The sequence below is a fragment of the Falco cherrug genome, chromosome 19 (assembly GCF_023634085.1).
Source record: "Falco cherrug isolate bFalChe1 chromosome 19, bFalChe1.pri, whole genome shotgun sequence".
NCBI classification, from domain to species: Eukaryota; Metazoa; Chordata; class Aves; order Falconiformes; family Falconidae; genus Falco; species Falco cherrug.
Window position 1 is genome coordinate 3662018 of NC_073715.1, and position 15466 is coordinate 3677483.

Below are 15466 nucleotides of genomic sequence, written 5' to 3' on the forward strand. Positions count from 1 at the left end.
GGGCAGCCGCCGTGGGGCCACGTGGGCGTGGGCGCGCGCGTCTGCGGGGGCTGCCACGCACATGGACACACGCGTGTGCAAGGGCCACCCGAGGTGCGGGGACACGCGTGTGCAGGGACTGACACGCACATGAACGCATGCATGTGCAGGTGTTGCCATGCACAGGGACACATGCGTGTGCAGGGGCCACCTGGGGTGTGGGGACACACATGTGCCAGGGCTGCCACGCACATGGACACACATGCGTGCAAGGGCTGCCCAGGGCGTGGAGACACGTGTGCAGGGGCCACCTGGGGTTTGGGACACCCATGTGCCAGGGCTGCCATGCACATGGACACATGCCTGTGCAAGGGCCACCTGGGGTGTGGGGACATGCGTGTGCAGGGGCTACCATGTGTGCGGGGACACACTTGTGCAGGGGCTGCCACGCACATGGACACACGCGTGTGCAAGGGCCGCCCGGGGTGCGGGGCACGCGTGTTCAGGGGCTGCCCCCGCCCCGCGCCGTGTGTCCCGGGTCCCGCCGCCCCCGGGCGGGGCGGGGCTGGGCGCTGGGAGCACCCGGTGCCGGTCCGTGTCCGCGGTACCGGGGCGCTGCCGGCTTGGGCTGGGGGCACCGGGAGGGCGCCGGGGCGATGCTGGTGCCGGTGGATGTCGGAGGTACCGGTGCCAGATTGGGGCGGGGCCGCCGGTCCCGACTGACGTCGGAGGTCCCGGTGCCCGGCGGGCTCAGGGGTACCGGTAACCAGGGTGCCGGACTGAGGCGGGGCCGCCGGTCCCGGTCCCAGCTGATGGAAGTACCGGCCCTGGTGCCGGTGGATGTCGGCAGTCCCAGTACCGGATTGGGGCGGGGCCGCCGGTGCCGGTGCATGTCGCCGGTGCCGGGACACCAGGCGGGCTCAGGGGTATCGGTGCCCGTCCCGGTGCCGGATTGGGGCGGGGCCGCCGGTGCGTGTCGGCGCTCCGGGGTACCGGGCGGGCTCGGGGGTGCCGGTGCCGGGGTACCGGGCGGGCTCGGGGTTACTGGTGCCGGTCCCGGTGCTGGATTGGGGCGGGGCCGCCGGTCCTGTCGCCGGTGCCGGGGTGCCGGGCGGGTTCGGCAGTGCCGATGCCGGTGGCGGGGTGCTGCCCCCCAAGGGTTAATGGCACTCGGGGAAGTTGCCGGGCGGCGGCGCGGCGCGGATTGGCCCGAAGTTGGCGGGGCGGGCCGGGCCGTGCCGAGCCCCGCCGTGCCGGGCCGCCCCCGCCCCCCGCCGGCCCCCGCCCGGCCCCGCCGCCCCCCGCCGCCGCCGGCGGAGCCATGCGCCCCGCGCCGCTGCTCGGGCTCCTGCTGTGGGCGCCGCTGCTGTGGCCGCCGCCGGTGCGCGGCCTCCGCCACCCCGTCCACTGGAACGGCAGCAACCCCAGGTAGCGCCGCCGGCCCCGCCGCCTTTGTGCGCCCCGGGCCCTGCCGAGCCCCGGGCCCGCGCCGCCGGGGGGGTCGGGGCGGCGGGCGGGGGGCTCCCGGGAGGGGCGGAGCCGGCGGGCACCGAGCCACCGGGCAGAGCCGGTGCTACCGAGCCGGTGAGTAGCGCCCGGTGGTACCGCGCCCCCGGGTGGTGCCGAGCCACCGGGCATCCCCGGCAGCACTGAGCCCCGGTGGGCCAGCGAGCAGGTGAGTGTGCCCCGGTGGTACTGAGCCACCGGGCACCCCTGGGTGGTACCGAGCCGGTGAGTACCCTCGGTGGTGCTGAGTACCGAGCGAGTGCGTACCCCCGGTGGTGCTGAGCCCTGAGCAGTAGCGAGCCACCGGGCACCCCTGGGCGTTACCAAGCCGGTGAGTATCCCCGGTGGTGCTGAGTACCAAGCCACCGGGCATCTCTCGCTGGTATTGAGCCAGTGAGTACCCCCAGTGGTGCTGAGCCCCCAGCAGTACCAAGCCACTGGCTATCCCCAGTGGTACCAAGCCCCATGGTGGTACTGAGCTGGTGTGTACCCTGGCAGTGCTGAGCCCCAGGGTGGTACTGAGCCCATGAGTACCCTAGTGGTACTGAGCCCTGGGTAGTACCAAGCCCCAGGTGGTGCTGAGCCCCTAGGCATCCCCAGACAGTACTGAGCCAGTGAGTACCCCTCGTGGTGCTGAGCCCCAAGCAGTACTAAGCTACTGGCCATCCTTAGTGGTACTGAGTCCCAGGGTGGTCCTGAGCCGATGAGTACCCCAGTGGTACTGAGCCCCAGGGTGGTCCTGAGCCGATGAGTACCCCAGTGGTACTGAGCCCCAGGGTGGTCCTGAGCCGATGAGTACCCCAGTGGTACTGAGCCCCAGGGTGGTCCTGAGCCGATGAGTACCCCAGTGGTACTGAGCCCCAGGCAGTGCTCAGCCCCAGGGCATCCCCAGGTGGTACCAAGCTGGTGAGCACCTCCAGTGGTGCTGAGTCCTGAGCAGTACTGAGCCACTAGTCACCCCTGGTGGTACCGAGCCCCAGGTGGTACTGAGCGGTGAGTACCTTGGTGGTGCTGAGCCCCTAGGCATGCCCTTGCAGTAGCAATTTGGTGAGTACCCCCGGTGGTGCTGAGCCCTGAGCACTGCTGGTGGCACTGAGCCCCGTGTGGTATCGAGCAGTACCAAGCAGGTGGGCGGTTCTGGTGGCACCGAGCCCCCAAGGGTGCCAAGCCAGCAGGCAGCCCCGGTGGCACCGAGCCCATGGTGGCATCAAGCCCCCGGTGGTACCAAGCCGGTGGGCACTCCCGGTGGTGCCAAGCCCCCAGTGGTGCCAAGCTGTGCTGAGCCCGGGCACCCGCGGTGGTGCTGAGCTTGGGGTACCCACAGGTGGCACTGAGCCCAGGCGCACTTGCCCGGCACGGGGCTGGTGGGCACCAAGCCTGGGGTCACTCTGGGTGGCACCAAGCCGGTGCGTGGCATTGCCAGGACCATGGGTCCCTGTGGCAGATGTGCCCGCTGGTGGGGGGCTGTTGGGCACAGCGCAGCCCCCCCCCCAGCCAGGGGTGCTGCCCACTGGCTCTGCCGCCCTCGGTGGGCTGGGGTCCATCCTCGTCCTCCTCCATTTTAGGCATTTCCCAGCTCGGCACCGCCAGTGAGTGGGGCGGCAGGGTTGGGGTGCTGTGCCGGGGGCTGCACTCCCTCACGGGGGTCTCATGCCCTGGGCACGCACTGAGCAGGGCTGTGGGCACCCACGCTGCCTGCCCCCCCCTGCGGCTGGGAGACGTGGATACCCACGTGTGGGTGCCCTGGGGGGGGAGGGGGGGGCTGCGTGCCCCTCGCAGGGTCAGGGCAAGGCCTCAGCCCCCAGCAGCTCTCGGCCCTGCCTGGGCTCGTCCTGGCCAGCGTCGCCTGGCGGGATGCTCTGACTCAGCGGGATCCTGCGCCTGGTCCTGTCTTCGAAGAGCCCCCGGCCTTGGGGGGGGTAGCGGGGGCCAGAGCCTCCCCCCCCCCGGCTCCACGGCACTGCCAGCCCGGCACTGCCAGCCCGTGATTAATGCGCCGGCCCCTGCTGCAGCTGGCAGGGGGTTGTGCTGGTGTAACCGGTGCCTGTGCCTGCACTGGGGCGGAATGGGGGGGCTGGAGCTGGCCGGGGCCCCTGCAGCAGCCCCGTCCCCAGTAGGACAGGGCAGCCCCTCCAGCAGGGTGGCAGCCCCATCCCTGCCACTGCGCTGCTGGTGAGGCCGGAGCCCTGCCGGTACGTGCCCAGATGTGGGCATGGGGTGGAGGGTGCTGCCCTGCTGGGGCTGGGAAGGGGAGGGGGCTCCTGCTCTCTGTCCTGGGCAGGCAGGACCAAGCGTGTGCACATGCATGTGTGTGTGTGTGTGTGCACGCGTGTGTGTGCCTGCAGAGGTGGCTGCTCCACCCCGGCCTGGCCGCGCGTGCTGTTTGCACAGGCGTGAGCTCATGCCATGCCGGCAGCCACGCCGAAGCCTGCCTGCCCGTGCAGGTACCCACGCCGGGCCCCCTCCCCTGCCTGCCCCGCTGGCGGAGCCCCCCGTGCCCGCTGCCCTGGCCAGCCCCCCTCCCCGTGAGCACCATGCTGGTGCAGGTGGCATCACCGGGGCGGCCCCTCTGGGGTGTCAGTGCCGATCAGTGCTGGGGGCGGTGAGGCGGGCGCCTGGGGCGAGGGGCTTTGTGCCCCCGGCCAGCGTGGCTGGGCTCCCCCCGGCCGCCGCGGCCAAGCCCATTCAGCTCCAGTGGCCTGCGGCTAATCCGAGCTGATGCCTGGTGGCCTGGAGCGGAGACTGGTGCCCAGCAGCTCTTCCGCCAAAAGCACATCTACCTGCTGTGCTGGGGTGGGGGGCGGTGGGGTATCCCTCTGGGGGGGGCAGCGGGACCCCCAGCGCCTGCTCCCCGGCTTGCCCTGCCTGGCAGGTTCCTGCGGGACGACTACACCATCCAGGTGGCCATCAATGACTACCTGGACATCTACTGCCCGCACTACGAGGGGGCTGTGCCCGCCGGCCGGGCCGAGACCTTCACGCTCTTCATGGTGGACCGGGAGGGCTATCGCGGCTGCTACCAGAGCCCCGGCGCCTTCAAGCGCTGGGAGTGCAACCGGCCCCTGGCGCCCTTCAGGCCCGACCGCTTCTCCGAGAAGATCCAGCGCTTCACCCCCTTCTCGCTCGGCTTCGAGTTCCAGCCAGGAGAAACCTACTACTACATCTGTGAGTCCACCCGGGGCGGGGGGCTGTGTGCGGCCGGGGGTGGGTGTCACTGGGGTTGGGGTGGACGGGGGACTGGGGTGAGTGGGGAGGGTCTGGCTGCACCTGAGTGATCCAGGTGCTGGATGCAGCTGGGGTTGGGGTGCATGGAGGAGGATTGGGGTGCACCAGACGAGCAGGGTGCACCAGGATGTGGGTGCATCCAGGGATTGGGGTGCAGCTGGGGATGTGGATGCAGCTGGGGCTGAGATCATGGTGGAGGATTGGGGTGCACAAGGGGGTTGTGGTGCACCCAGGGATGTGGGTGCAGCTGGGGTTAGGATGCACGGAGGAGGACTGGGGTGCACAAGGGGCTCGGTGCATGGAGGATGTGGATGCAGCTGGGGTTGGGGTGCAAGGAGGAGGACTGGGGTGCACCAGACGAGCAGGGTGCACCAAGGATGTGGATGCATCAGGGATTGGGGTGCACAAGGGGTTTGGGGTGCCACCGGGTTTGGGGCATGTGGGAGGGCCAGTGTGTGGCAAGGATCGGGGTGCAGCAGGGCCAGGGGTGTGAGGGGGGTCTGGCTGCGCCAGGGTCTGGGTATAACTGAAGTTGGGGTGAATGGGGGGGCTGGATGCGGGTGGGTTGGGGTGAGTGGGGAGGGTCTGCCTGCACCCGGATGCAGCTGGGGCTGGGGTGCATGGAGGAGGATTGGGGTGCACAAGGAGCTCAGGGTGCATGGAAGATGTGGATGCAACAGGGGTTGGGGTGCATGGAGGAGAACTGGGTGCACTGGGGATGTGGATGCAGCTGTCATTGGGGTGCATGGAGGAGGATTGGGGTGCGCCGAGGATGTGGATGCAGGGCGGTCTGGCTGCACTTGGGGTCGGGGCACATGCAGAGCGGGGTGCACAGGGGAGTCTGGATGCCGTCGGGTGTTGGGGTGCGGGGGTTGCGTTTGGCTGCACCCAGCGATTGGGGTGCACAGTGGAGGGTCGGGGTGCAGGGGCTCATGGTGCGGGGTGGGGGCACGGGGGTGCCGGGCGCGCGGTCCGTCGGCAGGGGGCGCCCCCGGCTCGGCCGTCGGGGGGGCCCGGGGCGGGTGGGGGGGGGGGCAGTGCGGGGGGGGGCCCACTGATGTGTCCCCTCGCCCCAGCTGTCCCCAGCCCCGAGAGCGCCGGGCGCTGCCTGAAGCTGCGCGTCTCCGTCTGCTGCAGAGGCACCAGTGAGTCCGGCTGGGGGGGCGGCTGCACCCCACAGCTCTGGGGTTTCCCCTCCCCTGCCTCTGGGGCAGCCCGGTCCCCTCGGGGGGTACCGGGGCCCCGGTGGCGACACTGTGTGTCTCCGGGGAGCCGGTCACTGACACCGTTGGGGTTTGTTTCAGCTCCAGAGCCAGTGACAGAGGTTCCCAATTCGCAGCCCCGTGGGCGTGGGGGGCCAGAGGGTGAGTATGGGGGAGCTGGGGGGAGGGGGGGGCTGGGGGCTGGCTCGCCCTGACCTCTGCTCCTGCCCTGGCAGATGCCGTGTCCGCCCAGGGCATCACAGCCCCGCTGCAGCCCCGCGCCCCTTGTCTGGTGCTTGCGCTCCTGGCCCTGCTCTGGATCTGACCCTCAGCGCTGCCCATCGAGGGGAGACGGGCTGCTCTGCCCCACCGCCCGCTTCCAGACTCTTCCTCCACTGCCACCCACACCCTCCCCAAAGCCCATGGGGCAGCCCTGGGCCACAACTTGCCCACTGGACCTCCACAGAGCCAAGCCAGGGCTAGGAGCTCCGGACTGGAAGGTGAGGGGGGACAGGGGGCTCCGGGGCAGTGGGTGCCTGGGGGCTGGTCCCCCTTGCTGCACCACAGCATCCCCTGACGGGGCTTTCTTCCTCCCAGGGACCTCGCTTCCCGCCGGCATTGCCGCACATCGGTCCCACCAGCCACCCTGCCCCGGTGCTGGGCTCCCTGCAGCTCAGCGGCCGCCTGCCCCGCCACCTGCTCTGCCCCAGGGCCGTCGCCTCATCTTGTGCCTTCCCCCATGGACCCCCCGCCCCAGGGGGCTGGGGACCCCCAGGCCCCAGAGCAGGGTGGCAGCTCCTCCGGGCGCTGGATGGAGGCAGGTGCCCGGTCCCCTCTGTTGCCTTGTCCTCCAACGAGGACACACTGATCTGTCTTCTGGGAAGACGCTGTCCTCCGTGCTGTCACCAGCCCCTACGGTTTGGTTTTAACCCCTGGTAGTGACTGAGCCGAGCAATACAGTGTTTGCAAGATCGCTGCGCCCTTGGGCTCTGAGCCCCCACCCCTGGCCTCGCGCTGCCTGCGGTCCCCTCCTGCCCACGGTCCTTGTCCCCACAGTCCTCATCCCCGTGGTCCTCATCCCCACAGGGATACTGGGGCATGGGCCAGGGCGGCTGCTCCCCGGGGGTCCCTGCCCCTCTCCCCCAAACCTTTAAGGCCGGGGGGGGGTTAATTGCAGCAATTTGATATTGAGACGTCGGCTCATGTCACAGGGAGAGCTTTAATTACAGATGAGCTGCCTGCAGTTAGCGCCTGCCAGTGGGACCCAGAGCCGGCTGCTGGCGCCTGGGGTGGGATGGGGGTGAGGGGGCGGTGGGGTTGGGTCGCTCACCTGGAGCCCCCAGCTGGGTGCCCTGGGCACCCTTGGGTGGGCTTGGGCAGCCTGTGGGGCAGTGGCCCGCCGTCTGTCTGTCCATCTGCCCGCTGCACACCCCGTTAGGATGCACCACGGAGTGGGGGGCTGCGGGACCCATGGCTGGGCTTTCACCTCTCGCTGATGGGGCACCCAGGTCACGGTGGGGGCCGATCTGGTGGCACTGCTGGGGCCGTGGCTCCAGTGCAGCCACGGGATGGAGCCAGCAGCAGCGCGCCCCAGGCTTGGCTGCCAGCAGAAGGGTTGCTTGAGGCTCCTGCAGCAGCTCCTGGCCCCTCACCCCATGGGTGCAGCCCCCCCGCTGCCCTCCTTGGGGGCCCCAGCCAGGACCGGGCTCCCCATGGTGCTGCCAGCAGCTGGGCGCCCACAGCCCCCTCCCCGCGCAGGCGTTGCCGGCCGCCTGCCGCAGTGGTGCTGGGCACGTCAGACAGGTTTTATGGCTTCTCCGGAGAAACTGCTTGGCAAGAGGCTGAGCAAAAGCATCGACCGCGCTGTGCCCCTCCCCCCTACGCCACTGCCTGCCCTTCCCCCGCTGCACCCCACCCTTGCACAGGCAGGGGCACCCCATCCCCATGGAGGACAGTGGGGCCTGGCTCCACCACGGGGTCCGCAAAGGCCCCCAGGAGTGGGGGTGATACTGGGGGGGGGGGCATACCCAAGGGACCCCTATGTGGGATGCTGGGAGCAGCCGTGTCCCGAGGGATCCCCACGTGGGCATGCTGCGCGGGGGCATCCCCCAAAGGGCCTCCGTGCGGGGATGCTGGGGGTGCCCTGCAGAGCCCCGATGCTGGGATCTGCACCCTGTGGGACACCTAGATGGGTATGCCAGGGTACGCGGTGCCCTGTGGGGACACCCGTGCAGGGACGCTGGGGGGCTGCTCATCTCGCCACCCATGCCCCAGCCCCCTGGGACTTTCCCAGGTGAGGCTGAGGGATCTGGGGGAGACCCAAGGGTGGGTGCCGGGTCCAGGAGCAGTGGGGCCCTGTCCTTGAGCAGGGGTTGCTTGGTATGCGGGAGCCGCTGCTGGCTTCAAATCCCATCGACTTCCAATGAGCAATGCCATCAATAAAAGCTAATTGATGGCACGGCCGCTCCAAATCAGATTCCCCGTCCCCTGAATCGAATTGATGGCTCCGCGCCCCGCAGCCAGCCGCGGCAGAAATTGAATCTATTAAAGGAATAGGCTCCATTAGCCCATCCCTTCTGTCTCGCAATCTCCCTGCCTTGGGGCTCCCCCACCCAAATGCCAGCCCCCCCACCCCCCAGCTCCCCACTGCAACCCATGCCAGCCAGGATGCTCAGCTGCCAGGCCACCCAGGTCCCACTGGGGACAGGAGTGGGGTGAGGGTGCCTGGGTGACCTCAGCCGGTGGGTCTGTGCCCCACGGGGCAGCCCCAGGTGCTGCAGGCGGGTGGGGGTTAAACCCTTGGGAATGGGGAAGGAAAGATTTATCACCGGGACAGAAAACTATGCAAAATGGTAATAGGCAGCCTGGAGATGATGAGAGGGATAAAGAGGCGGTGGGCTGTGCCAACAGCCTTGGGGACACGGTGGCATGGCAGGAGGAGAGATGGATGCGTGGTGTGGCTGTGCCCAGCCCTGTGCCTCGCTCACCACCAGGATGGGGACCATGGGTGCACCATGGCACTGGGACGAGCCTAGGCACAGGCCCCCCAGCCCCGTGGTGCTCCTGGAAGCATGTGAAGAAACTCCTGGCACCAGGTCCCCCAGCCAGCCACGCTGCTGGGGTCCCCCCACCCAGCCATGCTGGAACAGGGACCCCAGCAAACCCCAACACCCCGGGCCAGGATGAGGTCACACACCGTGGTCATCCCAAGGGCAGCCTCAGGACACGAGGTGGGACATGGGGCCCATGGCCCCCCTGCCAAGGGCTGCAAGGGAGAAACATGGCCCCCCCAGGCTGGTGGGGCCCATCCCTGCCCATCTTCCATCCATGGGTGTAGGGCAGCAGCGGCAGCCTCCACCCAAGAGCTGCCGAGAGCATCCCAGAGATGGGAAATGGCTCTGTGTCACCATGGAAACGGGGCCACCGGCTCACCATGCCGAGGGGACATGCTGAGCCGAGGGGACATGAGTGCCAGGCCCCAAGGAGCGTGGCACCACTGGGCACGATGCACTGGTACGGGGCACTGGCCACAGGCTCTGCAGCACCCTGGGCCACACCACAGAGCCCATCACCTGCCTCAGTCCTGCTCCTGCATCCCCCAGCAGTCTTGGGCATGTGGCAGGATGTTACCCCAGCGTGATGCCAATCCTGTGTGTTGCCACCCCAGCCAGGCAGCTCTGCACCACCGCACTGGTGCTCAGCGCTGGGTGCGCAGGGCCAGAGCCGGCTGTTCGTCAAGCAGCCGCCTGATGATGCGCATCGTCAAGGTTATAATTTAGCAAAACACTCAGCAGGGGCTTTGGAGGGAGCCGGCCTGTGCCGGCTAATTAGCCCGAGCCGCACGCACCGAGCCCGCACCTGCCATAGCAATGAGGGCGCATGCACCAGGCGTGCCGGCTCACACCAGCGCAGCACACATGTGCCAGGGCCATTGCATCCCACCCACTCCCATGGGGATGGGGATAGTTGCTGGGTGGGTGGCTGCGTCTCCGATGGCCCATTCCCACTGCTAGGTCGGAGCAGAGGGCACCGCTGCTCACCTCCACTGGCCACAGGCCACGGTGGCAGCTGGCACAGCAGGGAGGGCACGCAGGAGCGTGGGGTGTGCTCACCAGCCTGGCCACCAGCGGGTTTGTGCACCCAGCGCTATGGGCGCAGCAGATGCCTGCATGCATCTCCCATTGTGCACTTGGGTGTCTGCCTGTGCCCGTCCACCTGTGCCCTTGCATGTGCTGGGGTGCCAGCAGCAGCTCGGCAGGGCTGCCCCCTCCCCCCCAGCTGTAATCCTGATGGACAATAATCCTGCTGTGGCAGAGCCGCGATGGGCAGGAGCTGCCCTTGCAGTGGCAGCTCGATTCAGCTGTCGGCTCTGTCGGTGCTGCCTGTACCTGCCACATACCAAAGGTCTGCGGTGCTGGCACTGGCTCTGCTGCGCCCTGGGGTCCCTGCGCTGGCACCCCTCTGCATCCCCGGGGATGGGGATGGTGGCCCATGGGAGTCTCAGCCCACAGTGTGGGACCTACTTCGGGGCGCATGGGCAGCGTGCAGGCAGGGCTCCTGCCTGGGGTTTAAGCCTCTTGTCCTCTTGCCCCTCGTTGGTTTTAATAGAGCTGGGTCTATCCCAGGGCTCTGGGGCTGGCACCGGCCCAGCTGGCAGGAGCAGAGCAGAGCTGCAGCTCAGCAGTGCCTGGGATGGGGGCCGGGACAGTGACGGGTTGGTGTAAACAACATGGGGTTACCCCCGGCACACTGCACCCCCAGGGCAGCCAGGGGCTGGGTTGGTGGGTGCCCACCCAGGGCAGCATCTCCCAAGGGTGCCCACAGTGGGTGCTGCGAGGGTTGGCAGTGGGGCTGGGTGCCAGGGTGTCACCGCAGCCCTGGTACCTGGTAGCCTGGCGGACAGCGGCTCACGGAGCACTGCAGGCACACAGCTCTCGCTACCCCTCCATCCCTCCGGGTGTGTGTTCGGCTGGGGGGGCAGAGGGGCCCCGGCACCGAGGGTTGGAGCTGCGGGCACCGTGCCTGGGCACAGGGTGGAGGTGGGTCCCTGGGTGGGCTGGCAGGCTCGGGCACAGGGGATCCCTCCTCATGGCAGGGGCCCTGGCGGCGCTTCTGTGCCTGCTCCACATGCTCATTGATCTGCCCCATGCTCCTTTGATCATCAGGCTGCTAACGAGCTTCCCTGGCAAAGACCTCGTTAGCCATGCAAGAGCTCAGTGCTGCCTAGCTAGCATCTGGCTAGTGGGCACAGGGCTGGTGGGCCCAGCTCCACCGCGGGCAACCTCCCAAGTCCCTGCCAGTGCCAGCCCGGGGAGAGGGACAGGGACAGGCAGGTCATGGTGGCTGGCAGGAGTGCGGTGTGGCCGGCCAGTGGCCAGAAGCAGGTGCAGCAGGAGGTGGATCGATGTGTTGAATTATTTAGCGAGGGAGCATGAAGTGGCTGCGATGGCAACACCCCACATGGGGCCACGGGGCCACACTCGCACCCAGGCATGGGACCACCCAGATGGGGTGGCTGGGCACCCACTGCCAGGGTCATCTGCCACCTTCTTGGGTGGTGGGTGCTGGTGGCACAGGTCACCCCACTACCCTCAGCACCTCTCTGTGTTCCGTCAGCTGCACCAGGATGTACCCAGGTGGTGCCACCAGCATCACCTGCTCTGTCCCCTGCCGGTACCCAGCTCCGGGCGCCGTGGCATTGCCTGGCAGGCAGCACGGGGCTGCGGCCGCTGCAGCCAGTGGAGGGACCACCCGGGTTTGCTCTGCTTCCTGCCACGTTGCAGCGCCTCAGGTGAGCGCTGAGCCATGGCTGCCCTCACCCCGCACCCCCAGCCCCTCTCACGAGCCTTTTATAAGCGATGCATTATTAAAACTACCCCGTGCCATCGCTCACGGCCAGCATGACGGCGGGCGCCGCATCAAACCTGATGAATATTTCAGGCCCTGAAATCTCCTGCGCCTGCATGCTTTATCCTGAGTCTCCCCCCCCCGCCTGCCTCCCCAATTTATTAGAGTGTTTGCTTCCCCACGCTTCTGCCTAGCACCAAGGGCATGGTGGCACAGGGTCACCATGCGCACCCAGCCCCTCTCCCCAAGCCCAGGCCAGGGGGTCACCCATCATAGTGGCTCCAGCCTGGGATGAGACGGGAATGGGCTGTCCCCGAGGCGTGGGTGGGCAGTGCCGGAGCTGGCTGCACATCCCCAGGGAAAAGCCAGAGCAGCCCCATGCTGCCAAGCTCGGTGCCAGCACGGGATTCCCAGGATGACTCCCAGTTCCCCCAGGACTCCTGTGCCCAGCCCCAGCCCCCATTTGGCACCATCGCCTGCAGGGTCAGGGCAGGAGCATGGGGACAACCTGGGGCAGGTCACAGTGTGGACCTGTCCCCATCACCCCCAGCCTGGCACCCTGTGCCACCCCCTTCCACCTCTGCGGGTGCTCCCAGTCCTGGCGGCAGCAGATGCTAATTGCGGCGTGATCTATGTATGGCGGGAGGAGGATATTGATGCTGCCTGTCACCCCTCGATCGGATTAACATCACTTAGGCCCCAGTAATGGGCATTGCAGAGCTCTGCCACCGGGGCTGGTGGGGCTCTGGCACCACCATCCTGTACCAGCATGGGTGCTGGGTCTGACCTGCCACCACGGGCCAGGTCCCTGCCCAGTCCCACGAATGCGCCACCAGCAGCTCTGTCACCCCTCATGCCTCTCCTGGCACCACTGTGGAGCCACCCTGTGCCCTAGCACCCCAGGGCACCCCGGGGCCGTGCCATGGTGCCATGCACACAGCTGCCAGCGCAGTGATGCCCCGAGGAGCCCCTGCACATGCCAACAGCTCTGGCACACGTGCTGCCGTGCACACCCCCGTGCACTCACCCTCGGGCTACACATGGCACCCTGGGCGCAGGCAGCGACGGCAGAGCTGGTGTGGTGCTGGCACCAGTGGCCACTGGGGCTGAGCCCCAGCGATGCTGCAGGGCCCTGCCAGGGCTCTGGTGAGGGCACACCTGGGGTGTGTGTCCCCTGGGGGTCTGGGGTGTGCAGTGGCCCTGTGCCTGCTGTGCGCTGCGTGCTCCTGCAGCTGATGGAACAGCAGAGCTCAGTGCGGGGCATTTATGGCTCCTTGTGGTGTAGCCACACGTGCCATCACCCCTGTGCTCAGCTCTGCATTGCTGCTCTGCCCACTGCCACCACTGACTGCCTGGGTCTGATGGGGGGGCAGCGGTCTGTAGCCCCCACCCCAGCTGGTGTCTCCTGCAGCCTCTGAAGCCCCCAGCCACTGTGGAGGGGACACTGGGGCGGCACAACCGGGGTGCAGGGAGCACCAGGCTCCAGGGCAGGCAGGGAATGGGCCAGCGGGGAGCTGAGTACTGGGACCAGTAGCTACAGACCCAGCTCCATGTACTTGTCCCCTCCCTGGGGAGCTGCGGCTGCCATGCTGCGGCAGGGCTGGGTGCCAGTGCCCACCGTGCCGGCCATGCCCATGCCGGATGGCTGCCTCCCGGCACAGCCCTCTCACCCACTGGTGCATCCTCTCCATGGCCATGGGGAGCAGCAGGGGCTGGGCTGGTGGATGATATTGGAGTGCTCTTGAGGCCGGGAGGGAGGTTTGCCATGCAGGAGGAGAGGAGAAGAGAGGAGAGAAGCCGGCTGAGTCACCCGGTGCCGGCTGCTGACTCAGGCGCTTCCTGCCAGGTAGCCTCCACCGCCGGCACGTGGGCTGCCAGGCCACGGGATGTGGCAGAGGGGACAACTGGGACCCTGGCATCCCCCAGCAGCCCAGTCTGGCACCCGTGGTGCTGCAGGGTGGTCCAAGGTGAGAGCAGCCTGCTCATGGGTGCCGGTTTGTGCCTCGCAGCATGGTGACCTGTTTCTACCTGGGATCATCCGCTAGCGGCACAGCCACGTGCTACGGTGACGTGGGGGGACTGCGGCTGCCAGGCCGTGGGAACCGTGAGGAGCTGGCTGGCTGCACCTCCCACCTGGCACCTCTGGGTGCCCGCACGCCCAGGGCTGGTGGGATTTGGCACGCCGGATCCCGCCGGAGCCAGGCTTCCAGCAAGCAGGCGCCTGGCACCCAGGGCAGGGATCCTGCGGCTTCCTCCCCGCCGGGCGGCGGAAGCGGCCCCAGTGCCATGAGCCAGCGCGGGGCTGGCAGGCGGCAGGGCCGGGAGCTGCTCATGGCTTCATCTGGCGGCTCCGTGAGGAAGCTGATTTCCTCCGACAGGCCGGCTCTGCGCCGCCGCCGCCACCCGGTGCAGCCGCCCGCTCGCAGCCGTGGCCGGGCTGCTGGCGGCCAGCTTTGTATTGGCAATTAACCCTCCTCTGCGATCCCACACGCCATCAAGCTCCGCATCAATTAACTCAAGCTGCTGAGGTGCTAATTAACGAATCACCCCCATGTCCATCTGCGTAGTGGGGCTCACCTCCAGCCCCCCCCCTCGGCATGAGGCCACTCTGGCTGGACCTGTGGCTCACTGGGGAGGTGGCCTGGTGGCTGGTGGCACTGCCGCCCGTTTTCACCTCCCCCGTGCCACATCCCTGCCCTGGATCACGCTGCCATCGCTCCAAGCCCAGCCCCAAAGCAGCCCCAGGAGTTCCCGTGGGGTGCTCCCAGGGCTGGGGGTCCCCCCTCTCTCTGGCTGTGGTGGGGCTCAGCACCCCGCACCCTCACCAGGGCAGCACTCACTCGGCGCTCACCGAGATGCTGACGCGGCGCGACCATCCGTGAGGCCTTCATTCAAATTTAAAGACCGACCAACTTGGGGATAAAAAAGGAAAGGGGCAGCGAGGAGCAGGGCGGCCGTGAGCCCACGGGCGGGTGATGGACGGTGAGCCCCTTCCCCAGGCATGCCAGCCGGGCGCGCTCACTGGTGGGACGGTGCCCAAGCGCCAGCGCGGGGCTGCCCAGCTTGTACGGCCGAGCACTGTCAGGAGCCTGGGGGCTGCTGGGCTTCGTGCGGACATGCCGGCACTACCGGCTACCCGCTCTCCAACCTGGGTGTCACATCCGTGTAGCCTTGGCCACCCGCTCTGCATGCCATTAGCATGTTCTTGCCATGTCCGGCTGGACACGTGCCGGCACCTGGCTCGCGCTGGCAGGTTGGGAGCCCTGAGCTCAGCATGTTCGGGGCCGTGTAGGTGTGGCTGGTGAATATTTCATGCCCGTGTTCACCGAGCCCTTTCTTGGTTACACTCTTGCCTCCTCCCTGCACTCTCGCCATGTTTATTTATTTAATGAATTATTTATCTGCTCCCCCTCTCGCTCGGCTGGGCGCTGCTCTGCTGCTGCCCCCCGCTCTCGCCCCCCCCAGCTCCCAGCCTGGTGCGATGATTTATTGAATGCCGGCTCTGCTCTGCGGTTGCGACATGCTGTCACAGGAAGCCGCGGTTAAATATTAACCAGGGCGGGTGAAGTGGGTTCCCTGCCCTGCCAGGCACGTGCAGCCAGCAGGACCCCTGTGCCCACCCTGCTCTGGGTACCGCAGCCACCGCAGCCGGTGCCCATGGCTGCCTGCTCCAGTTGGCGGGTGGGGGGCTTTGCTCTGGTCCCCCC

At 68.0% G+C, this 15466-nt stretch overlaps 1 protein-coding gene across 2 annotated transcripts; it reads left to right on the plus strand.

Annotated features, from left to right (window-relative positions):
• The first annotated feature begins 1093 nt into the window (after window positions 1-1093).
• EFNA4 (ephrin A4) lies at window positions 1094-6883 on the plus strand. Of its 2 annotated transcripts, XM_055696829.1 has the most exons (6): window positions 1094-1407; window positions 4358-4650; window positions 5787-5855; window positions 6015-6074; window positions 6149-6412; window positions 6510-6883. In XM_055696829.1, the coding sequence occupies exons 1-5, from the start codon at window positions 1109-1111 to the stop codon at window positions 6235-6237; spliced, it is 810 nt and encodes a 269-aa protein (XP_055552804.1). In that variant the 5' UTR covers window positions 1094-1108; the 3' UTR covers window positions 6238-6412; window positions 6510-6883. The 2 variants fall into 2 exon arrangements, with proteins under 2 accessions (XP_055552804.1, XP_055552805.1); XM_055696830.1 differs by lacking the exon at window positions 1094-1407 and having other exon boundaries at window positions 4305-4650.
• Window positions 6884-15466: the final 8583 nt, after the last annotated feature.